Source organism: Cricetulus griseus, chromosome 2, assembly GCF_003668045.3.
Source record: "Cricetulus griseus strain 17A/GY chromosome 2, alternate assembly CriGri-PICRH-1.0, whole genome shotgun sequence".
In the NCBI taxonomy this organism is placed as follows: Eukaryota; Metazoa; Chordata; class Mammalia; order Rodentia; family Cricetidae; genus Cricetulus; species Cricetulus griseus.
Window position 1 is genome coordinate 264,994,407 of NC_048595.1, and position 25,774 is coordinate 265,020,180.

Sequence of the window (25,774 nt, forward strand, 5' to 3'; positions counted from 1 at the left end):
GGCCTGTGTGTGAATGAGGTGAGCACATACATGAACAGCAGATGAAGAGTCAGGAATAGATGGGGGAGGGATTGCAATCATTCGTCTCCATTCTTCTGGGTGGGATGGATGTATATATGTTAGAAACAAAATGCTATTACTAAAGAGCCCAAAAGCCAAAATGTTAAACATGTGTAAAGCAAAGCTACAATAAGTTACTTAGTTAAACCTTTACTACTTGCGTTTTGAAACAGGAGACAATTCTCTCCTTCCCTCATGTGGGTCCCAGGGAATCCAACCCAGGTCATCAAAGTTGGTGGCAGGCAACTTTACCCTCTAAAGCCATGTTGACAGCCCCTGGAAATGTACTCTTTCTTCATAGGCAACCCGTTGTTCCAGTGCCCTGGGTGGTATTTTATGAACGTGACAATACCACTGTGTGATCCTGAAGTGCCTTCTGATTCATCAAAGGAAACTATTCACTGTGCATGTAACTTCAGCATTCGTGACTGAAAAATCTGCAGTAAAACCTGCTGCTGGAGCAGAAGGTCAGGCAGGCAGAGCCCTTCTTTGTCACATGCTATCTATGTGGCAACATGCTTCTTTGTATAATTTTAAATATAGTTTTTGTATTTCTAAACTTAATTACAACACTATCACAGTTTATTCTGCATTTTCTGAAGCCTGTTCAACTATTCAGAAAATGATGATCTTTGTTGTGCGTGAAATTATTTCTCTCTGTCTATCATGTGAGTCCCTGGGAATCCAACCCCATTCATCAGTCTTGGCAGCAGGCACCTTTACCCTCTAAGCCATGTCACCAGTCCCCCCTAGGAATGCACTCTTTCTTCCTAGGCAGCCTGTAACTGTTTGTAGTGAGTCAGGTGTCACTGTGTCTCAGGCTGGCCTTGGGCCTGGGCTCACAAGCCTCCTGTCTCAGCTTGTGTTCCTCCTGCCTTAGCCACCCGAATGCTGGCCTTATAGGGATGTGCCAGCATAAAACCAGCTTTTAAAACAGCAGGGATGGGCTGAGGGGGTGCCTCAGAGCTTAAGAGCACTTGCTGCTCTTGCAGAGGACCCAGGTTTAGTTCCCAGGACCTGTGTTTGTTTCCCAGCACTCACAGTAGCTTCCAGCCATCTGTAATTCCACAGGATCTGACACCTTTTCATCTCCTTGGGCACCAGACACATGCATGCACATAATGCATACAGGCAAAACACTCACACACGTAAATAAATCTTAAAAACTGTTTCAAACTGTGAGAGGCCCTGAAGTGAGCTCCTAGTCGGTGCCACATCCGCAATGAGTGGTCTTAGTGGTGAACACTCAGGAAGCTGGGGCAGGGAGGCCGGCATGCAGACTCCCCCCCAACCCCAAGCGCTCAGGACTAGGGGTACAGCTCAGTGACAGAGTGCTTTGCTAGTTATGTAGGGGGACCAGGGTCTGTTCTCAGCCCTGGGTGTAGAAGACAAGCCACACAATTCTGTTGTAGTAATTTAGCTGGTTTCTGTGAGGTCTTGACTGGAATCCTTAGTGCCCTGAAGAACTGCTCTTGAGCTGATGTCTGTGTCCTCACGGAGCCGGAAGCTGTGCTAATCTGACCCTTGATGAGGCTCCATTGATTATCTGAGATGAGGCAGGAGCACAATGGCCACTTCACTCTGTGCTCATGGAGAGCTTTGTCATCACTACCTTCTCTAGCTTTCTAATTTCTGAACCGTATAGCCCCTTACTGTGTATAACCTTATGCTCCGTTCTCCCCAGTAGATAAAGGGGATTTACTCGAGTTCCTTGGTTTTGAATCAGAAAGTCAGAGTTCTCCTAATAATGAAGACATGTTTAACCCCTTGTGTAAGTGAACTCCTTTGTGCTGTGTAATACTACTGCCAACAGTTACTGAAAAAACCCACACTGTGCCAGCACAGCACTTAATCAGATCATCAGTCCATATTAGCTTTTCATTTAATTTTCCAATTATTTTAAGTGAAAAGAAAATGGCAGTAGAATTGTAGAGATTAAGCTCTTTTGTTCATCAGAGAGGTTTTCTTTATAAATCATTTTATAAAGAATTTTTTAAAGATTTATTTGTTTGTTATATATACAGTGTTCTGCCTACATGTGTCCATTGCAGGTCAGAAGATGGCATCAGATCTCAGTACAGAGGGTTGTGAACGGCCACGTGGTTGCTGGGAATTGAACTCAGATCCTCTGGGAGAGCAGCTGGTGCTCTTAACCGCTGAGCTATCTCTCCATCCCTAAAGAAACGACTTATTTGTGTATCTCACATAGAAGAAATTGCCAGAGATCTCAGAGCAGCATGCTCTGTGCTGCAGCATTGCACAGGACACGTTCCTGCCATTTTTGGCTGTGCATGCCCGGCACAACAAGACTCATTGTGACATTGGCACCCACTTGCTGTGGGTGAGACTATGCTTCCAGAACTCCTGTGAGACACTAGCCCCCAAGCTGAAGACCTTTAGCCTAATACTTGAATGTTCTCTGACTTTAATTGTGCTTATGCTTATTTGTGTCTATTCTACCTGATCCCTAAAAGGAGCCAAGGCTACTTCATGTTAATAAAATAGTTTGACAATGGAGCTTATATTAGTACTTTAAAAAGATTGTAGTAGGCTAGGGCTGGTGGCCCATACCTTTAATCCCAGCACTCAGGAGGCAAATAGATCTCTGAGTTCAAGGATAGCTGGGTCCACACAGTGAGTTCCAGGCCAGCCGGGCTACACAGAGAAAGCTTGTCTCAAAAACAACAATAACAGCAAAGATTTTAGTATTTAAACTTTGTGGATGATGACGTATGGAATAATGAGTGCTTAATTAGTAAAGAAGACTGCTGAGCTTAAGGAAATACAGGTATGTGGAGAAGCATCTGGCATTTTGGCCCCTTACTGGCTTGTATGAGTCTTGGTATACACCTTTCTCTGGCTCGGTGTGCTCATTGGTAAAGGGAACCCTTGATTCGTAAATGACTGATGAACATCTAGAGCTTATATTCTTGAGAAGATAAACTTCAGAGACTATAGAGTCACGGGATCAGCAAGGCCAGACATCTAGGACAGGCTCACCAAGAGGGCCCATCCATGTTCACCAGTGCAGAGGGCAAGGCTCACCAAGAGGACCCGTCCATGTTCACTGGTGCAGTGGGGCCCACCCAAGTGCATGTGTGGGGTGTCTGTCTGTCTGTCTGTGAATCCACTAAATTCTAGCTGGCTTCTAGATTCAGGGGTGTCCTTTTATAGTTCCTCTAGTCACACGAGCACCTGCTTCCAATGTCTCTAAGTTTACAACAGAAGTTATAGTGGTGGTTGTCCTGCCCTGTTACCCAGGTTTGGGTTCCATCTTTTTGATCAGGTGGCAGTGACTTCTGGAATTCCTGGTGGTTTCAGGTTGTCAGGGTATTGGAGGAGGAGCCATAGCATGCAGTTGTTGACTCTTGAGTGTTGAATTTGTTAATTGTTTAGCATGTAGATGTGCATGCCTGCATGTGTGCGCACGGATGTGTTACCTTGCAGAGTCTGATAGTGAAGACTCAACAGCCAGACTGATTGTAAAATCCAGCCTTCCATCTATCAGTTTTGTGTCATTGGGCAGACTCCTCCATTTCTCTAAACTGTTCCTTATTTCTTAATTTTTATTTAAAAAATTTAACTATTTACTAGGTGCGGTGACACTCATCTTTAATCCCAGCACTTAGGAGGCAGAAGGAGGTGGAGTTCTATAAATTTGTAGGCAAGCCTGGAGTACATGCCAGCAAATGCTGCATAGTAAGACCCTGCCTCAAAATTTAAAAGAAATAATTTTTAGGGATTTAAAAAATTTTGTGTGTACAGGTGCTTTGTCTGCATGTATGTCTGTATACCACATGCATGTACTGATGCCAGAGGAGGCCAGAAGAGAGCATTGGATCCTCTGGAATGAGTTTCAATGGTTGTGAACCACCATGTGGGTGCTGGGAACCAAGCCCAGGTCTTCTGCAAGAACCACAAGTGCTCCTAACTGCTGGGCCACCCCTCCAGCCCCAATTTTTAAAGAGTTTATTTACTGTTTTGTGCTGTAAGTGTACCACAGGGCACGCCTGGAGGCTTCAGGGCAACTCTCAGAACTCAGTTCTTGGATCCACCATGGTTTCCAGGAATGCAGCTCCGACGGCCAGGCTCGTGTGGCAAATGTTTTTACCCTGTTGCTTATTTTAAAAATGGAGATTATAGTTCTTGCCTCATAGACTCACTGCAGTAATGAAATGAGTTTTTGTGTCATAGGTATAAACACACGCACACCATAATATTCAGCAACGCCAGCTTTTGTGAGGTGACTGTTGTTGCATGTGAGCTGTCCTCTGTGGCCTGGCCTGGTGTCTGTCTGACCACTCAGGTCTCTTTGCTTCGTCCCTTTTCCCCATGTCACAGCCCGGTGGTGTCTTCGCTCCGTCTAGATGACTCTGATTCTCTAAGTCAAGTGGATGAAAATTAAACCGTGTGTTGAAATTAAGAAGGCAGGAGTGGGCCAGGCACTAGGGAATAGATGTTTAGAACACCCCTTTGAACTAATTACTGGGCATCTACAAGGGTTGGTTTATGACCCTGAAATCAGAAAGTAATGAATTTGAATCAAGTCTTTTCATCATAAGATAGAATTTTTTTCAGTCATGTTTTAAAAGCAGAATTGGAGTATAGAAAGCAGACGGCAGTGTTTGTGAGCAGGTGGAGGGTAGAGAATCGAGATTCACAGAAGAGAGACAGAAACGGTCCGCTCTGGCTCTGGGATGTGAAGCCAGGCCGCTGAGCTTATGGGTAAAGCTGCTTGGCAGGCCTGACTGCCTGCATTTGACCTCTAGGACTCACATAGTGGAAGAAGAGAACCAAGTCCAGGAAGTTGTCTTTTAGCCCCGTGGCATGTACATGCACATGAAACAAATGTAATGAAGACATTCTACGTCTCATCTCTTCACAGGAAGTGGAGGGAACAGAAGAACTCAGGGTGATGCTAAGCAAGGGCCGTGGGGCTGTGGACAAACATCACAGACACAGAGTTTGCAAAAACACACGAAACAGTTCTGGTTTTGTTTTGTTTTGTTTTTTCCCTTGGACTTTAGGAAGCTTCTACCAGGTTTTTGACAGAATTCCCACCAGTCTGTTTCTCCCAGCCCCCAGCCCATGGTTGACTCAGAAGAATAAATGAAAAAGGCTATCCTCTAGGGACAGTAAGTGGCTCTGTGAGGTTAGAAGAGATAAGAGTTACTGAGTTTGACACCAAGGTAAAAAGACAGGATCTAGGCAAAGTTAATGCAAGGTAAAAAGTTTTACATCCAAATCACACTGCTGGGCATTGAGAGCTGCGTTTTTTACCAACTGTTCACTAAAAGTCATTTCCTCCTTTGTTTTTGTAAGAAGAGACTGTGTAACTGTTTTAAGACTATCATGAAAAGTTAAAAAAAAAATAAGTTTGTAAAGTAAAAGGGCTAAAAGCCTTGTGTATCTAGAAACTTCTGTTGTGTGGAAGACATCATGCTTATTTGTATGAGGAGTAACCATAGGGTAAAGCTGAAACCGTCGCTGAGAGATGAGTGCTAGCATACAGTTGTTTGTTTCATTGTCTTTACAGATTGCTTAACAAACAATAGTGAAGATTTGTCAAATAACACAGAGTATTTCCTCAGCCTATTTAACAAGACCTTGGCCTGCTTTGAGCATAACCTTCAGGTAAGTTATATAAACTTAATGCAAATAAGTAATGTGTAATTCTAACTTTTTACAGCATTGAATTTTATTATCTATTTGGAGTCATAAAGGAATTAGTGAACCTTTATTTCTCTTAGATTTTTTTTTCCACTTGGAAATAGTAATACTTCAGCTCAGAACCAAGTGTGGTAGCAAACACCCAGTGGTTGGCAGACGGGCAGAGAGGCAAGTGAATCTCCGAGAGTTCAAGGCTGCTGACCCACAAAGCCAGCTCCAGGCCTGCCAGGGATGCGCAGTGAGACTGTCTTATTAAAAAAAAAAAAAAAGGGAAGGGAATAAAGGAAATAAAGGGTTGGGGGTTAGAGAGCGATGGCTCAGTGGTTAAAATGCCAGGTGTGATGGCACTCGCCTTTAATCCCAGCACTTGGGAAGCAGAGGCAGGTGGATCCTGGTCTACAAATAGAGTTCCAGGACACAAAGAGAAACCCTGTCTTGAAAAACAAACAAAATGAAATAATAATAATAAATCTTAAAAGAAAGTAGGGGCTGGAGAGAAAATCTTAAAACAAAGTAGGGGCTGGAGAGAGCTCAGTGGCTGAGAGCACTGGTTGTTCTTGCAGAGGATGTGGGTTCAGTTCCCAGTATCCACATGGCAGCTCACATCCATCTGTAACTCCAGCTCCATGGAAACTGAATATCTTCTGGCTTCTGTAGACATCAGGCATACGCATGGTGCACATACATACATGCAGAAAACACCCATGCACATAAAATAAATTTTGAAAAACATACCTTTTTAAAATTGAAGTAATTTTTAATTATAAAAACAATGTCTTCTAGAACTAGCAAGTGTGAGGCACTGGTTCATTCAGTGAGAGCAAAGGTTCTCTAGAAGTTTCCACATACTTTCATACCATGTCCCCTGTTTTCAGAATCCTTACTGAAAGGAAGGACACTGCGGCACAGACATGAAGGGGAGGGACCTTGAAGGATGGGTGGGTGCTGGGGGAGAGAGGCAGTGGCTGTCAAGTGGGTGACTTGAGTTAAATGTTAGGATCCACATAGTGGAAGGAAAGAACCCACTCCCAACAGGTTGTCCTCTGACCACCATTTACACGCCACAGTAAGCGCGTGGCTGTGCATTCACGCACATGTGTGCGCTCGTACATGTAAATAAACAAACAAATGTAGTACAATTTTAAAAAGAATTCTGTTTTGAATGTGTTAAGTATGATACCTTTATGCTCCTATTAGACAGCCAAGCTCAGATGATGCTAACAATGAGGTAGGCAGGGCTGCCAGAGTGTCATTGACACAGTCCCACTTTAAGCCCTGAGACTAGAAGAGTGAAGGTAGAGAGAGATGGTAGCATGGCTGAGGGCTGATCCAGGCCCAGCTCAGTGCTTTATAGGATAGTGGGGCTGCGGGATGGGCAGCAACGAGAAGCCGGGGTGACAGCCTGACTTAGCAGCCTTCAGAATGGTCCAGGAGGAGGGTCACGTGTTGCACTAGATCCATCTGGGTCAGTAAATGTTAGCAGGTGTCTTCTCTGGAACCCCAGCCTGTCCTGCTGACAAGGCAGAGTGAAAGAGTGTCTACAGACAGGTAAGGCTACTGTGACAGCCTTCTGTGTCCCTACTCTGTGAAATTTGTGGGGAGAAGGGCCTAGCATCTTTCCTGGGTGCTGTGGGTATAGCCGGGCTTCCTGGGATAGTGTGAGCCCAGGTGCAGTGTTTTTCCATGTTCTGGCTTTAGCTTCTTTTCAGTGGGCCTTAGGGAAGGAGTCCTCAAAGCCCATATGTGCCATCATCTTCCATCTTCCTAGGACCTCGCTCCCTCCCTCCCTCCCTCCTTTTCAGAAGCTGTGTAGTGTTCAGTGTGTGATTACGATGCCATTTATTTAATTAGTCCCTCCTTGTAGCAGGCCAGATTTTGTTTGTGTTTGACTGTTATAAACTACTGCCACTCACGGCCGTTTTTGTTTTGTTTTGTTTTTTTGAGACAGGGTTTCTCTGTGTAGCTCTGGCTGTCCTGGAACTCCCTTGTAGATCAGGCTGGCCTCAACCTCCTGCCTCTGCCTCCCAGGTGCTGGATTAAAGATGCATGCCACCATCACTTTGTCACTCACAGCCTTTTTGCTCATCATTGGGATTCTTATAAGAAGGTATTTATTGGGGCTGGAAAGAGATGGCTCAGCAGTTAAGAGCACTATCTGCTCTTCCAAAGGACCTGGGTTCAAATCTCAGCACCCACATGGTGGCTCACAACCATCTGTAATAAAATCTGGTGCCCTCTTCTGGCCTGCAGGGATACACGCTGGCAGAACACTGTATACATAATGAATAAATCTTTAAAAAAAAAAAAGAAGAAGAAGAAGAATGTATTCAGTGGACTCCTAGGAGTGAAATGCCAAACCAAAAGTATATGCATTTAATTTTAGCAAAAGTAGTTGTATCACCCCTCCTGCCCTCCACCCAGCATTCTGTGCTAGATTCAAGGTTTTGGCTAAAGACACAATGGTTCTGTGGTAAGCCTTCAGTGCACACTTTCTTGTAGAAGTTTAAGGGTAGACATAGTTTGTTAGCTAGATGGTAAAGATCACATTGTAGGGTTTCCATCAGTTCAGTTGCTCTGATTTCTCTTTTTCTCTTTCATCTCCCTTTGTTCATGCTCCACAGTAAAGAATAAAAAAAGTGGAGAGCAAAGGTAACTATGTATTCAAAAAGACAGGCATCTGCCTAGAAGCCAGAATGGTGCTGGCATGGTACTTTACTGTCATCTCACACACACACACACACACACACACACACACACACACACACACACACACACTCTATGTGTTATGATAAGTGTTTACTGCAAAGCCGCCTGATCCCTGCTGCCATGTGGGCGCTTTCCTCCAGGCCGCCCGAGTTCTGCCCACCACATTTAGGTCCCAAATAACACACAGAGACTTATATTTGCTAAAAATGCTGCTCGGCCAATGACTAGGATTTCTCATCTGTTAGCTCAGTCTTAATTATCAACCATAATCATAAGACTTATCTTATGGTGGATGCAGGTGGAATGCCTCCTGTCTTCCTGGCAGTCACATGGTGACTCCACAGAGAGGAGGAGGAAGAGCTAGAGAAAAGGGACAACTTCCTGCTTGTCCCTGCTTATGTATGAGTTTGCCTGCTATGTCACTTCCTACCTGTATCACAAGACTTCTTTTTACTACATTTCCCAGAATCCTCCTTGACTCCTAGTCCCACCTAACTTGCTTCTTCATTGGCCAACAGTACTTTATTCAACAACCAATAGGATAAACATACACAGAAGGACATTCCCCATATATGTGTGTGTGTATATATACGTATGTATGTACACACACACACACACACACACACACACACACACACATATATATGTATATATATATTATTCCAGCTGGTGTGTGGAGGCAGAGGCAGACAGATCTCTGTGAGAGCAGGAAGAAAGCTGTGCCATTTAAACTATGATGAGGTCAGACTCATGTGGCCAGCAGCCACATGTAGGGAGGGAGGCTTCGAGAAAGAGTAAGGAAGCCTAAGATTCCAGTGAAGCCCTAAGTGTAAAGGAAAGCATGTTAGAGAAGAGATGGAAGAGGGGAAGTCACACTTTTCTGAGTGACCAGGAAAGCAGGCAGATGTATGCAGCTTGTGGCTGTGACAGGTGCCGGCTACTTCTTCTCTTGATGATACCATTGTGACTGCACAGAATAGTGGCTTTGATTTGTGTTCGCCCAATAGCCATTTTTCCACTTACATTTCTTTTGAGATATGTCAATTATCTGTCCATTTATTGATTGATTATTGGTTCCTTTAGAGTTCAATGAATCTAGTTCTGTATGCATTTCTTGCATTGCCTATCTAAAGAGATGTCAGGGGAACAGCTGGCAGAGTCTCTGCCATTCTGAAGGCCTCCTCTTCCTTCTCCAAACTCTCACCTTTGCTGGACAGGCAAACTCCCCACCTTTGCTGGACAGGCAAACTCTCACTTTTGCTGGACTGGGCTTTGCAGTCCCACGCAGTTGCATTTGTGAATTCGTGCTTATTCCCTGAGCTGTTAGACTTTTTTGTTTAGTTGGTTGGATTTTGTTTTGTTTTGTTTTTGTTTGTTTTGTTTTTTCAAGGCAGGGTTTCACTGTGTAGCCTTGGCTGTCCTGGAACACACTCTGTAGACTAGGCTGGCCTTGAACTCACAGAGATCCTCCTGAGTGCTGGGATTAAAGGTGTGCACCACCGTTACCCAGCATCCATCCTCCCTTCCTCCCTCCCTCTCTTCCTCTCTTCCTTTCTTCCTTTCTAAGAATAATTTTCATATATTTACTTGGGGGTGCATGTGAAGGTCAGAGGACAGCTTGCCTGTGGGTTCCAAGGACAGTACTTGGGTCATCAGGCTTAACAGTAAGCACCCCTACCCTCTAGCTGTCAGCTAGATTCATTGCCTAGTCTTACAGCTTTATGTTTTCTGCACATTTTCCTCTATCAGGTCTTAAATTAAGGTCTTTGATCCATTTTTTTTTTTAGTAGATTTTTGTCGGAGTGAGATGAGGGATCTAGTTTCAGCCTTGATAATTGGATATCCAATTTCCCTGCACCATTTGTTAAAGAGACCATCTTTTCCCCAGGATGCAATGTTGTGGTCTATCTGGTGGCTGTGGCTGTGTGGGTTTATTTCTGGGTTCAGCCCAGTACGTTAACACACCATATTGTCTTCTATCTGGGCTTGGAGGGAGAGGGTGTCAAATGGTTGACATGCAGAAATAGCATGTCCAATAGGTACTGCATGTCTTATATCTGCCTTTGTCATTTTAGGGGCACACATACAGTCTTCTCCCACCAAAAAATTACTCTGAAGTATGCAAAAACTGTAATGATGCATACAAAAACCTGAGCGCCCTGTATACTGAAATGCAGAAAAAGAACGGGCTTGAGAATAAGGCTGAGCCGGGAACGCACCTGTGCATTGACGTGGAAGACGCAGTAAGTACCTCACTCTGGTGTGATTCTGATTTGCAGTTGCTGGGTTCAGTGTTATCCTTTATTTGGGAGCGCACTTGAATATGCACACGGCGTCTTCAGCCAGACAGAACTACAGTAGTTACAAAGTAACTTGAACATGCACACCGCATCTTCAGCCAGAAAGAACTACAGTAGTTACAAAGTAACGGCGGTGGGTTTGTGGATCTGTAGCAGAGCAGGATGGACATTAGCCAGGCCCCTCATGGATGAGTTAATTTAAAGTGGGTGTTGTTTTCAGGATCTTGGTGTTCTTGTGTGCTTATATTTCCGTTTCTTTTGTAGTTGGTGCTGATTAAAGAGGGTTTACATTTTATTGCCATGTTTTCAGAAGATCTCGTTCTTAATTATTGTATTTATTTCTTTTGTTTGTTTTTTGAGACAGGGTTTCTCTGTGTAGCTTTGGAGCCTGTCCTGGAACTCTCTCTGTAGACCAGGTTGGCCTGACTCTGCACCCTGAGTGCTGGGATTAAAGGCGTGTGCCACCACTGCCTGGCCTTGTATTAATTTCCTTATATATATGATAATCTGAACCATTTTTCATGGTCTGTCTCCTCTGAATTATAAGACGCATGAGGACAAGGACCAAGTGTTTCTTTTCTTTCCTTTTTTTTGTTTTGTTTTGTTTTGTTTAATCAAAGTTTTTCTGTGTAACAGTTCTGGCTGTCTTAGAATTCACGCCTGTAGACCAGGCTGGCCTCAAACTCACAGAGATCTGCCTGTCTCTGCCTCCCAAGTGCTGGGGTTAAAGGTGTGCATTACTGCTGCCCGGTTTGACCTAGTGTTTCTTTTTCTTTCTTTCTTTTTTTTTTTTTTTTTTTTGACCTAGTGTTTCTTAATTCATTGTTTAGCAGGTAGGACAATGAGCAGCATAGAGCGTGTCTGTACACGCTTTCCTTTAAAAGGACGTCTCATTATGAAGCCCAGGCCAGCCTTGAACTTGAAGTTCAAGGGTGGCATTTTGTGTGCTTTTGTAAATATATGTGGATAGAGTGAATGTTGGAGGATGGGGAAGCCTTTTCTCCACTGTACAGCCTGTCTTTTCACAGAGCACCACTAGGTGGCAGTCATGCCCCCAGGCAACATGATGCTTGAGAATTAGTTTTTTGGGAAAACAAATCATTGACTCAAAGTAGAGAACTCAAGATCAAAATGGCTAAGCTTGCTTGTTAAGCTGTTTGGATACATACATATACATATATATTAAAGACAAGTATAATATCAGATAATAATATACATTTCTCCAGATGAACATTACTCGAAAGCTTTGGAGTCGGACCTTCAACTGTTCTGTCACCTGTAGCGACACGGTGTCTGTGGTCGCTGTTTCTGTGTTCATCCTCTTTTTGCCCGTTGTCTTCTACCTTAGCAGCTTTCTTCATTCGGAGCAAAAGAAACGCAAACTCATTCTACGTAAGTTCCCATTCTATAGCCATTCGTGTATTTAGTTAATGGCCTATTACTAAAAAGATTTAGGGTTAAGGAGTGCTAAAGCACTTACCTGTGTGCATAAGTTCCTGTACACAACAGTCAGCATCATAAAGCAGGGGAAAATATAGATCTGTTTTAGAAACCGTATGGCAATCACCCTTACCTGCCAAGCCATCTTGTTAGCCCTACATGGTTTTTTTTTTCTTTTTTCTTTTTTTCTTTTTTTTTTTTTTTGTGGCACTTAGTCAATAGCTAGTGTGAGATGAATAATTTAGGTTACTTAACTTTCATTTATTTGTTCCACCTGATAGGTTTATCTCCCTTGATTGGATTGTAAAGTTCATCAGAACAAGAATTATTTTTTTCTTGTTTCCTATCATATCACCAGTGTCTAGGAAGTGCCTGGCTATAGTGAGCTCTCACAAACTTCTGTGCAACAAAAGAATACTGTGGTCTATTTAATGTTAGTGTCATTCCTCAAAAGACTAGTCCTGTGAAATTCTTTGTGGAAAAAATACTGCATCAAATATTGTCAGGCAGTTCCGCTTTCAGGAAGCAGAGGCAGGTGGATTATTGGGTTCCAAGCAAGCCTGGTCTACAGAGCGAGTTCTAAGCCAGCCCAGCTTTGTGGTTCAACCCTGTCTCAAAAACAATAAACACAACAAAAAACTCAAAGCAACCAAACAACAAAAAGAGAAGGGAGGGGAGAAAGCTACACACAACAATCCCCCAAACAAATGCTAGTATGAAGAAAGAGTCCATACGCTGACACTCATGGGCATTTCCTCTCCCTTCCCCACCTGTCATCCTCCTTCCTCTCTCCCCTTCCCTCCCTCCCTGCATAAAGTGATGACATGATGCCCCATGGTATGGTTGAGGGGATGGTTTTCATTGTAGATGTGTGAGAACAGCCAGAGCCATCTGGAAGAGTCCAGAGCAGGGAGAGAAAGAAGTAGACATGGCCAGGGCTATGTGAGAAGGGGAGAATATCAGGGAATAGAGAATAGAGAAAACACAGTGAGAGAAGCTGAAGCAGAGCAGATTGAGGGAGAGAGGAAGGGAAGGAGGGAGAGAGTACACACAGGCTGACCTTGAACTCATGGCAGTCCCCCTGCCTCAGCTTCCCAAATGCTGGGGTTGCAGGTCTGCCCCATGATGCCTGGCTCATTTACTTTTCATTGTGCTACTGTTCAATAAGCAGTTACTGGCTGTTAATCAAAATGCACTGTAATGTAATTCAGTAAAGAGTGTCATGGCCCTCACCCACCATTACCTCAGAGCATGATGGCCCTCACCCACCATTACCTCAGAGTGAGATGGCCCTCACCCACCATTACCTCAGAGTGTGATGGCTGTCACCCACCATTACCTCAGAGCATGATGGCCCTCACCCACCATTACCTCAGAGTGAGATGGCCCTCACCCACCATTACCTCAGAGAGCATGATGGCCCTCACCCACCATTACCTCAGAGTGAGATGGCCCTCACCCACCATTACCTCAGAGTGAGATGGCCCTCACCCACCATTACCTCAGAGAGCATGATGGCCCTCACCCACCATTACCTCAGAGTGAGATGGCCCTCACCCACCATTACCTCAGAGTGTGATGGCCCTCACCCACCATTACCTCAGAGTGTGATGGCCCTCACCCACCATTACCTCAGAGTGAGATGGCCCTCACCCACCATTACCTCAGAGTGTGATGGCCCTCACCCACCATTACCTCAGAGTGTGATGGCTGTCACCGGCCATTACCTCAGAGTGAGATGGCCCTCACCCACCATTACCTCAGAGTGTGATGGCTCTCACCGGCCATTACCTCAGAGTGTGATGGCCCTCACTGGCCATTACCTCAGAGTGAGATGGCCCTCACCCACTGTTACCTCAGAGTGTGATGGCTCTCACCCACCATTATCTCAGAGTGAGATGGCCCTCACCCACCATTACCTCAGAGTGTGATGGCCCTCACCGGCCATTACCTCAGAGTGTGATGGCTCTCACCGGCCATTACCTCAGAGTGTGATGGCCCTCACCCACCATTACCTCAGAGTGTGATGGCTGTCACCGGCCATTACCTCAGAGTGAGATGGCCCTCACCCACCATTACCTCAGAGTGTGATGGCTCTCACCAGCCATTACCTCAGAGTGTGATGGCCCTCACTGGCCATTACCTCAGAGTGAGATGGCCCTCACCCACCGTTACCTCAGAGTGTGATGGCTCTCACCGGCCATTACCTCAGAGTGTGATGGCCCTCACTGGCCATTACCTCAGAGTGAGATGGCCCTCACCCACCATTACCTCAGAGTGTGATGGCTCTCACCGGCCATTACCTCAGAGTGTGATGGCCCTCACTGGCCATTACCTCAGAGTGAGATGGCCCTCACCCACCGTTACCTCAGAGTGAGATGGCCCTCACCCACCATTACCTCAGAGTGTGATGGCTCTCACTGGCCATTACCTCAGAGTATGATGGCTCTCACCGGCCATTACCTCAGAGTGAGATGGCCCTCACCCACCATTACCTCAGAGTGAGATGGCCCTCACCCGCCATTACCTCAGAGTGTGATGACTGTCACCGGCCATTACCTCAGAGTGAGATGGCCCTCACCCACCATTACCTCAGAGTGTGATGGCTCTCACCCGCCATTACCTCAGAGTGTGATGGCTGTCACCGGCCATTACCTCAGAGTGAGATGGCCCTCACCCACCATTACCTCAGAGTGTGATGGCTCTCACCGGCCATTACCTCAGAGTGAGATGGCCCTCACCCACCATTACCTCAGAGTGAGATGGCCCTCACCCACCATTACCTCAGAGTGTGATGGCTCTCACCGGCCATTACCTCAGAGTGAGATGGCCCTCACCCACCATTGCAGCTGTGCAGAGGTAGAGGCACATAGTGTGACTGCGTCACAGAGTTAGGGGCTTTGGAACACATAGATAGGTATCCTTTGGATAGGAGTTTAGAAAATGTGAGGACTTACCAACTAGACTAGCAAATTTCAGGTACTCAGATTTCCTGGTCTTACTGCCTTGCCACTTTATTAAGTAATTTGATAATTAGTGAGAAGCAGTTCTTAGTAAAGTAAGTAGAAACCAAGCCAAAACAAAAACCTGAGCTACACATTTGCTTTCCAAATCCAGCCCAGGCTTAGTACACTTAAAAGCTGCCCGCTGGTCCAGGAAGCCATGCTAGGGCTATTATTCCTGTCTTTGGCTATGAGACTTATGTGCAGGGCTTAAACAGGGCACAGGAATAGAGGTGCCAGGGCCCTGGCACACAGCCCTGCAAACCTTTGAGGCCAGCAATTCTCAGATCTCAGTGTGTGCACTCACACTGGGGCACTGTGGGTTTTCACTTCTACATCATGAGAAACATTGGCACTCAGCTGCTTACAACTCCTTACCTAGCCAGGCAGCCATGACTGTTTTAAACTGGTGGCTTGGTCCTATGAGCATCATAGTCAGAGCTGGTTGTCACACATTTTCTTGATGGTGTGTATGTTGGTGCATGTACATGTGAAACACAGCTCAGTTTTCTTTTTGTTTTTGGTTTTTAGACAGGGCTTCTCTGTAGCTTTGGAGCCTGTCCCGGGACTCACTCTATAGACCAGGCTGGTCTTGAACTCACAGAGATCCACCTGCCTCTGCCTCCCAAGTGCTGGGATTAAAGGCGTGTTTAGAATGGGGTTTCTAGCTTGTACTTTTATTGTGTTCTTTATCTACACATTTAAGATTGCAATGTTCAAGGTGTGAATGCCTGTTTTATTCCATACTGCTTTTAACAAAGTCATGGGTAATTTCTACTTAGCTTAATTTTATGCTGCTCATAAAGGAAAAGAAAAACACATTGGGTTTAATTCTAAGGTAACTGGATTGGGTCAGATTCAGCCAATAAATAGACAAACATAGTGGTTTTCGTGTAAGTACTGGATGAGCCCATGAGAGCATCTAAGTTGAAACGCAGAACTTGTGTCTCCCCAGCTAAACGTCTCAAGTCAAGTACCAGTTTTGCCAACATTCAAGAAAATTCCACCTGAAACCTGCAAAATGGGGACTCCACCTCCCATCAACTGAGTGAGTGGTTAGCCCACCAGGGGGTCAGGAAGAAGATGAACCCAGATCTGACAAATGACCTTCTTATGGGATGCCAGGGCTGTGGATGTGTAATTCATTCAAATGGCAGTCTTCAAATTTCCTTTTCCTGTTCACGAATTTTTAAAGATTTCTGTATTTTTAATTTTTAGACATAGCAGTGTTCCATATTTTAAAGTATGTGTGTTAAAGTAACAAGTGAGGACTTTGTTTTTGCTTGCATACGACTACTTGACACTTCTGATATCTCCTCGTTGACAAAGTACACAAAACACAAGCAGCTGAAGATGGCCATTTACACGTTAGTCACGGAAGGCCAACTTAGAGATAGAAATATACTCGCCAAATGGTAGCAGACCCAAGGATTAACTTAAATGACTTCCCATTGCAGTATTGTTTATGTATATATATATGAATATTTAATATATTATACATTAAAATAATGTACTCTCTAATTTCCCTGAAGTCATTTTTGACACCACTAATTATAAACCTCCTTAACAATTTTCAGAAGTGATGAGCCACATTATACATTCATCTTTTTTTAGAAGAGTTATGGTAACTGTATTGTTTTGTTTTGTTTTGTTTTTTCCTGAGACAGGGTTTCTCTGTTTAGCTTTGGAACCTGGCTTGGAACTCTCTCTGGAGACCAGGCTGGCCTCAAACTCACAAAGATCCTCCTGCCTCTGCCTCCCGAGTGCTGGGATTAAAGGCGTATGCCACCAAAGCCCGGCCCGTAACTGGTTTTCTTACTTGACTTTTATAAATAGTATTTTACATCTTATTTTTGCCTTTATTTCATAAGTAATTTAAAAATCACTGGACTGCTTTATTAGCTTCAGGATACAATGGATTCATTTTATGCCATGGATTTGCATTGTGAATCTCATTAAATTATTTGGCAACTTGTAACTTATTCTTTAAATGAAACGTAGCACAGGTGTGTCACACTGTATTTAAATTGTGGTTTCTAATGAAAATGTCATCTTGGAATATTTGGAGAGTTGGGGAGAGATGAAAGAGGAACACAGGAGCTTAAAGTTCAGGGAGTGGACAGGGATAAGGGGCGGTCACTGAGAAAGGAACTGCATACTTCATAGTGGAGGTGAACTGGGTAAGTCTCACGCAGGAAGTACTTCCACTAAGGTAATGTCACCTCCAATGATGTAAACGATGGCAGCAGTATGACTGAACTGAAATTACACATTTCCCTGTCAGAAAGCGAGTGTACTCTGAAATGTCTTCAGCAGCTCTAAAATAATGTTTAGTTTCAGGATCATTCAGTTTTATTTCTCAGGATGTAGGAGTTGATGATTTTGTTTGTCAATTCTTTATTTCTCAGTAGGAGCAGGCTTTGTTTTAAAGGTTGTAAATATGGAGGCTCCTCTGGCTGACTACTTAAAAAAGTGTGAGTCCCTTCACAGACTGCAATACACTCTAGAAGGAGACAGGAGTGCTTTGTGTTTTTGTATTTCTACCGCACTTGCAGAGTGTGAGAGCAGGCTCACCCTCGGGGGCATGACAGTCAGGTGACATGGACCAGCTTTTCTGGTCTGCTGTGATCCACTTGCTTGTGCTGTCACTGTCCCTGATTTGTTACTAAGAACACTGTCTGCATTTGAAGCCCATGGTTGAGGGCCATTGAAATCGATCTTCATTAATGCAGATAAAACCAGTTTTCATGTGCAGAGTTAGCCAAGGGATGTGTTTGAATTGAGCAGTGACTCCTTGAGCACCTTTGAACACTGTATGTGCTTTTGGATAAAAAGCTAATGAACACTTAAACAATGCAGCCTTTGCTGTTTTCTCCTAAGGTCCCTGCTCTCTGCAAGTTGCATCAGAAATAGATTTGAAAAATATATGTTAAATGTTCTACTGAGTGCAAAAGAATTTCATCTTATGATCATGTGAAAAGTGTACATAGTTCTGAATACTGAGACACATGTGATGTGTATGCACAAGAAGACCTTTTATGCTTTGCAATAAAGGAAATAACAAGGAAATCAAGTACTGTATTTGAATTTTTATTCTCTTAATTTATTATTATTATTATTGAGACAGGGTTTCACTGTGTAGCCCTGGATGACCTGGAACTCACTCTGTAGTCCAAGCTGGCCTTGAACTCACAGAGATCCACCTGACTCTGCCCCCCAAGTGCTGGAATTAAAGGCACATACCACTACAACCAACTATATTTTGGTTAGTTCATTTAAACAACTTGAGATATAACATCACTCCTTAGCTGTCCTAGTTTTGAGTTTTGTTACTTGTCTAATTAATAATTTTACTGCAAATAAAGTATACCTTGGAATTTTTGTTGCTGGATTTGGGAGGTAAAAATAACATTTTTCAGAGTCTAACATGCACTTTCTAAAATCCATGTAGTGGCAGATGAAGGTTAAGGTTGAGCTTGAGGCCGTGTGTGTGTGTGTGTGTGTGTGTGTGTGTGTGTGTGTGTGTGTGTGTATCTGTGTGTATCTGTGTGTGTCTGTGTCGCGAGTGCTGAGCAAGTTTCTGTAACTAAGCCCCACTCTAGCCCTGGAGTACAGCTCTAAGTCAGTGAATACCCTGAGAATTTAGTTGGTAAATGTCACCCTTTTTATAGTCAGCATTTTCTTATATCTCTTGGAAATGCTGTACTTTAATTATTTTTATTCTTAATGTACTTTTTAGAAGAATCTGGTGGGGGGGGTGGCTGGGAGAGATGGGTGCCATGAAGGCCAGAGGACAACTTGTAGGCTTTCTTCCACCATGTGGGTCCTGAGCACTGAAGTCAGGACATCAGTGTGGTGGCCAGTACCTTTACCTGCTGAGCCATCTTGCTGGCCCTAACAGACTCATTTAAATTGAGACTTTCATAAATGCATGTAATCTTTTTTGGTTAAATCAACCCCCATTACCTTTTCTGCACCCTCCCCTCCCCCACTTTTCCCTTACAACGTCATTTGCTCTATTTTCTTCCCTGAAACCCAGTGAGTCTGTGTCATGCTGCCAGGATGTGCGTGGATATAGGACCATCTACTAGGGCATGGGAAGCCAAGGCTGGCCCTTACATGGGTGCCAAGCACTGGACTTGTGTCTTTTTACTTTAGACCCAGGTGTCTTAGCCACTGAACCATCTTCCCAGGTCCCTTTCATATTAGAAAGGAAGAAAGGTAAGAAGGAAGGAAGGAAGGAAGGAAGGAAGGAAGGAAGGAAGGAAGGAAGGAAGGGAGGAAGGAAGGAAGGGTAAGACCCCCGGAAGCTCAGGCCCCCAGGATCTCGGTCCAGGAACTTGGTCACCCCAATCACCAGGTGGAGTCGAAAGCTTGATGGAAACTGCATGAGGCTTTTTTTATAGTTGTTTAACGAGCTAAACCCATGTTAGCTTGGGTTTTTCATTCACCCACAATGGCACGTCTACATAGAGATCTTATAGGGCAGCATAAGGGAAGTGTCTAGGAGCACAGGCTCAGGATTGGTGTGGCTCCAGGCTTGGAGGGCTTTCCCTGTGTTGATTGGTCAACTGGTTATGGCCCATAGGCCCTCCCAGGGTGGTTGCTATGGTCTGCACGTCATTGCTGTGCACTTGTCCATAAAGCACACTGTGAGTCGTAAAGCATAGTACCACCAGCTAATTTCTGATTGGTTCCTTGCCACGGGGCAGGCATCTGACCTCCTAGGGGCTAAGACAAGGTCTTAAGACAAGCACGTGTTCTGCTGTTATGGCTGCCAAAATGCGGAGCTGGTTCCTTCATTCCCCTATTTTTTTTTTTTTTTTTTTGGAAATTCCAATCATGGAATTGCTGTCTCTCTAACGTCCCCATCAGGGAGTGAGAGATATTGGCATCCCCATACAAGGGAGTTCCTACTCACTAGCATTTTAACCAGGGAAAATGGCGATGTATTCTTTCCCATGCTACTTCCTGCTGACTTTGGAATGAAGTTACGGACCCAAGAAGGTTGAAATGCTAGTCAAAAGCAAAAAATGGAATTTAGGCAATGGGGAATCCATCAGGAGCTTCTGGTTAGCAGACTGTTGCAGAGACAGGGGGTGTCCACATCAGCTGAACTGGTTCACATCCACAGCAAGTCCAGGATTCGCAACCTACTTAGGAACAGCCTGCAGTCAGCAACTGATACTCAGATGTCTGCCAGAAGCAGAAACCTGCTTAAGACATGTTTAAACTAGGAACAGAGGTTAAAACTTATTTACTGAAGCCCACAGTGCAGAAAAAGCAGATATCTGGATATCTGTTCAAACAGCAGGAACATGTTTATAACTTTGAGTCCCAGCAATAACTACAGTTTTGGGCTAGAAGCATGTACATTTGTCTTCTGTCCAGAGAGCCAGGTATGGATTGGACAGAGGTACCTTTGGCCTGATGAAAAGCCCTTTGAAGCCGGGAGTTGGTGGCGCATACCTTTTATCCCAGCACTTGGGAGGCAGAGGCAGGTGGATCTCTGTGAGTTTGAGGCTAGCCTGGTCTCCACAGCGATTGCCAGGATAGGCTCCAAAGCTATACAGAGAAACCCTGTCTCAAAAACAAAAAAAAAAAAAAGAAAAGAAAAGAAAAGCCCTTTAAGTTTGTACTTAGATGACAACCAAAATAAACCTAAAAACCTTGAGCTTGTGCCTGAACAGTAGATAGTCACTATTTTATCAGCTAACATGCTGACTATAGTCTATAGTGGATCTGACTGTCTGATGCTGTCAAGCTGACAACCATTAATATTTCAGAGATCTGAGAAGGGTATATTTTATCTGAATCTACTAAAAAGTGACAGAAGCCAGTTAGAAGCCAGTCCACATACAGTTAGCCATACCCAAGTTTCTCCATTAGCGCTGGAGGCAGATGCCTCAAAGAACAGCAATCTTTGCCAGGCCTATAAGGTGAGAGGGTTTTTTTTCCCCTCTCTGTAGAAGAGGGACATGGAAAAGACTGACCTTGTTTTGTCTATGCAAAGGGCGTGCAATCAATTTTCCAGTGTCCAGCAGCTTTGTCCACAGTCTCGGCCAGGTCCTGGCAGGTGGCAGGTATCACATCTGAGCATCTCGCTTACTGGTCCAGGTGCAGGAACTGGGGTGCCTCATAATCTTATTTGGAGGCTTTGGGTCACTGTCAGGATCTGGCAGTCTGTCTGATATTATAAACTTTAAAGATAACAATTTAAATGCCATATTCTGCAGGTCTCTGAAGCATTAGAGGTCTGTCTGTCTGTTTTAGTTACTTGCCCTAAGCACACAAGAAGCATAGATGGCTAGGTAAGGTCTTATTTCGGTAACTAATTTTCAGCCTGGCTGTAACTGGTTTTTACTTAGTAAAATATTTGAAACTTATACCAGGCTAGCCTTGAACTCACAAAGATCCACCCACCCGCCTCTGCCTCCAAGTGGTGGGATTAAAGGCATGTGCCACCAATGTCCTAAACTGAAAGGCATGTGCCACCAACGCCCTACACTTAACTTCTGAAAACATAAACTGTAACATCTTATAATAGATTAGCATCTTTTATAAAATAAGGACTTTACATTGTCAGGCTTTGCTTAAAAATAATTCTAAATTGAAGCTCTTTAAGTACAAACATTAATAAAAAGAAACATCTAAAACTGGTTTTAAAAATAAACTTAAATTCCCTTAATGTCTTTCTGTAATATATAGAAGCATTAACATTTTGAATCTTAACTGAAAAACTTGTTTCTAAGATGGTACCTCTAATTTCCATGCGGTCATCTTTAGCAGAGATGGTGGTTTAAGTATCTTTTTTCAACTTTAGCAAAATGGCTACCAGTCATTTTGTGCTACGTGGCTGCCTACAAAATGGTGGTGACCCTCACCATTTATTTTAGCTACATGCTTGTAACAGAACTTAGGTTATGCCAGGAAACAGAACATTTTAAAACAAGCATACATAATTTACTTGAGAAATAAACAGAATTAACTTAATATGGTTAAAATTTTAATTTATATTACCAATTTTTAAAATTTACTATTTGTAGACCTGAGAAACCATAACAAGCAGTAAACAGTTTACATTTTTCTCTGACTTGTAACAACCTTTCCTCTGACCTTTGACAATTTCCCTCTGACCTTCTACAACTTGCTTTAACCCTCTATAACTTTCTATATACCTTTAGTTCATTACTTTGATTTCCTTAGACATTCTTAGACAGATTTCTCTCATTTTTCAGTCAACATAAAAACTCTTATCAAAGTCCTTCTTAAGGTTTTTTGTTTTGTTTTGTTTTGTTTTTATAACTTTAAGGCTGTGTTTTTTTTTTTTTTTTTTTTTTTTTTTTTTTTTTTTAGAATGTCCAGATCAGGCCAGATGGTTCACCTACTTGAGCTCCATGTGCTCACGGCAGAGACACTGGGGAGGGGGGTGCTGCTGGTAACTCCAGACCCTCGGCCAATGCAGGGTGGGAAAAAGACTCCCGCAGTCCCCCTGCATACCACATGTGTGGAGCACAGAGAAGGCCGGGCAGCCAGGCAGATGACGGCCTTTGCAGCCATGTTCCCTCAGAGCAGGGAAACTCCTGCCGCAAGCCAGGACCCATCGCAAGACGGCAGTTGGGGCAGAGACAGCCCCACTTTGCATGCCTCACAGACCGGCAGGTGAGGATAGAAAAACAGACTCACCTACATCGGCCAGGCTCAGCTGTGAGTGCTGCAGCAATGGTTGGAGTTCAGAGTAGCAGCCTCAGGGGACTCCTCCGCAGCACACTCTAACTCTAACCCGTGGTGTATGGCAGAGAAAGTCCTGTCCCGCACCAAATCAAATGACCCTCGGACTTTTGTCCAGGGAGGGACTTCAGAGTCTCTGAACACGTCTGTTTCCCCCTGAGGTCCATATTACAAATCCAAATAACAAGTACAACTCCTGCGCCAGCACAGATCAAATTCAAGTCATGGCACCAAACCAACAAAACAGCAAGAGACATACAGAACATTTAACATATAAGTTGTGAGCTCAAATCATCTTACCTCCAAGATCGAATCCACTCAGGTGAGGGGTGGTCGCAAATCCCGGACGAGCCCCCAAATGTTAGACCCCTGGAAAACTCAGGCTTCCAGTGTCTTAGCCCAGGAACGTGGTTACCCCAATCACCAGGTGGATTCGAAAGCTTGATGCAAACTGCATGAGGCTTTATTGTTGTTTAACAAGCTAACCCCATGTTAGTTCGGGTCTTTCACCCACCTGCCATGGCAGATGGCTAGAAAAGACAGCTTGAACTGGCTGCAGAGAAATCTTGTAGGGCAGTGTAAGGGGAGTGTCTAGGGATACTCACAGGCTCAGGATTGGTGTGGCTCCAGGCTTGGAGGGCTTGCCCTGTGTTGATTGGCCAATTGGTTGTTATGGCCCATAGGCCCTCCCAGGGAGGTTGCTATGCTCTGCATGTCATTGCGGTGCACTTGTCCGTAAAGCACACCCAGAGCCATAAAGCATAGATTGGTTCCTTGCCACGAGGCAGGCATCTGACCTCTTAGTGACCAAGGCAAGGTCATGGCGAGCACGTGTTTTGTCATGGCTGCCGAATGGGGCAGCTGGTCCCTTCACCTCCTTTATATTTATTAAGGATGCAAATTGCCATATGGGGAAAAAAAACAAGAACTTTGAAATCACAGCTAACTTTAAACTCCTACTTCCCCCCTTATTTAGACAAATAACTTAATTCTGAGCCTCAGTTTCCGCATCTGTGAAATGGGAGATAATGCCAGCATGGTGTCACAGGCCTTTAATCCCAGCTCTTGGGAGGCAGAGTCAGGAGGATATGTGAGAGTTCGATGCCAGCCTACTCTACAGAGTGAGCTCCAGGACAGTCAGGACTACCTATTGAGAATTTGTCTTAAAAAAAACAAAGAAATGAGAGGTAATGACAAAGGTTATTGTGCAAATTAAGTAAGATTAAATATACAAATACTGTGTAAGTACCCAACAGTGCTCAGAAATGCCCATGGTTTCCCGTGAGGTTCACTCTGTGCACAAACTGCCCCACACAACTGGGCTTTTTCTTTTCTTTTCTTGTTTGAGACAGGGTCTCATGATGCAGTCTCTATGCAGACCAGACCCCTCTGTCTGCCTCTGCCTCCTGCATGCTGGACGTATATATATAATCTTGTACGCTGCTTCCCAGAGTGTCTATCTTTGTGATTAGGTTATCTCCTGGCTACATAATAACATCCTCCACTTTAGGGACTTTATCTCCTTTGTCTTTTGTGCCATCAGTTGGATGAATGGATTTGGTATCAGTGTAATGGCTATTTGATGGAAGATAACAAAATATCATTGTTTAAATGTATTGTATTCTGCTGTGAAATGTCTCTGTAGCAGGCTCATGTAAGACAATGGTTCTCAATCTTCCTAATGCTGTGACCCTTTAATACATTTCTCCATGTTGTGGGGACCCCCAAACTATAAAATTATTTCACTGATGCCTCCTGACTGTAATTTTGTTGCTGGTATGAATTGTAATGTAAATATTTGATATGTGGACCTCTGACATTCAACCCCAAAGGGATAGAGACCCACAGGTTGAGAACAGCCGATGTAAGGGATGTTTAGGGTTCTTGAATAAGTCCTTCGGCTGGCATGAAAAGCATAAACGGCAGAAGTGTAGCTTTGCAATGGAAAGTCGGATATACTACCTTGCATTAGGGAGCCTTCCCCTTCTGCACCAAAAATTGCAGGCTTCAGCGATTGCCATTTATCATGTGTTGTTGCACTTAAAACTAGCATCCTGAATCAGGTGTAATACTTCTCAGAGTCCCCTCACTTTATCGCTGCTAAGTGAGTGTTGATTAGATCTAACTGCTGAAAAATACCAAGTTATAGCAGACAGAAAGATATCGACATGATGCCCAGAGCTGGCTTAATTCATCTTTCCTCTTTAGTAATCCCACACATTACCTACTTATTTGCTGTAATGAACATGCTATTCAGCTAAAATGAGATTAACTGCTTAAACCTCGGCATTGCAGGCAGAGAACACTAATGCTGCTTTGTGTTTCACTGGAAGTTTCAGCAGTTAAATGATATGGCCTTGTCACTCCTTCTTTTGTAATCAAGAAGGTTTCACTTGGGATTAGTGCTCCGCAGCTGATTCTCCTGAAGGGACACCTGAAGCAGCAAATTGATGTGTCAGGTGCCGCCTGGCAGTGCTAACTACCCCAGAACAGAGCCCAGCGACCCCAATAACTCTCACATTGTGTTCTTTGTGGGCTCTTCTCTGCTCTAATGGTGATGGAAGATTTGCCCCCCAAGCAGCTGAGGGGAGGAAATGGAAAGAGAATTTGGGCATACATCTGGATAATAGCACTGGGATGCCCCAGATGAAGCAGGGCACAGAAAATCGTCACAAGTCCCCCCCCACACACACACACACACACACACACACACACACACACACACACACACACACACACACACACCTGTTCTCTTCGCCACGGTCAAGTTCTGCTTCTCCAGTGCAGATTTCTGGACTGGTCCAGCCCCACTTATTTCCCTTCTTTGAATTCTGACTATAATCAGACTTCCCTCTCCATTAACTT

General features: G+C 44.2%; 1 protein-coding gene across 2 annotated transcripts in view; it reads left to right on the forward strand.

The window, feature by feature from the left end:
- Ostm1 (osteoclastogenesis associated transmembrane protein 1) overlaps nucleotides 1-18,251 on the forward strand; it is a 31,555-nt gene extending 13,304 nt beyond the window's left edge. For both annotated transcript variants that reach the window (XM_027402236.2, XM_027402237.2), the window contains exons 3-6: nucleotides 5,597-5,694; nucleotides 10,512-10,679; nucleotides 11,963-12,128; nucleotides 16,134-18,251. In XM_027402236.2, coding sequence (XP_027258037.1) covers nucleotides 5,597-5,694; nucleotides 10,512-10,679; nucleotides 11,963-12,128; nucleotides 16,134-16,189 — 488 coding nt within the window. In that variant the 3' untranslated portion in view covers nucleotides 16,190-18,251. The remainder of the gene's footprint in view (nucleotides 1-5,596; nucleotides 5,695-10,511; nucleotides 10,680-11,962; nucleotides 12,129-16,133) is intronic.
- The last annotated feature ends 7,523 nt before the right edge of the window (nucleotides 18,252-25,774 follow it).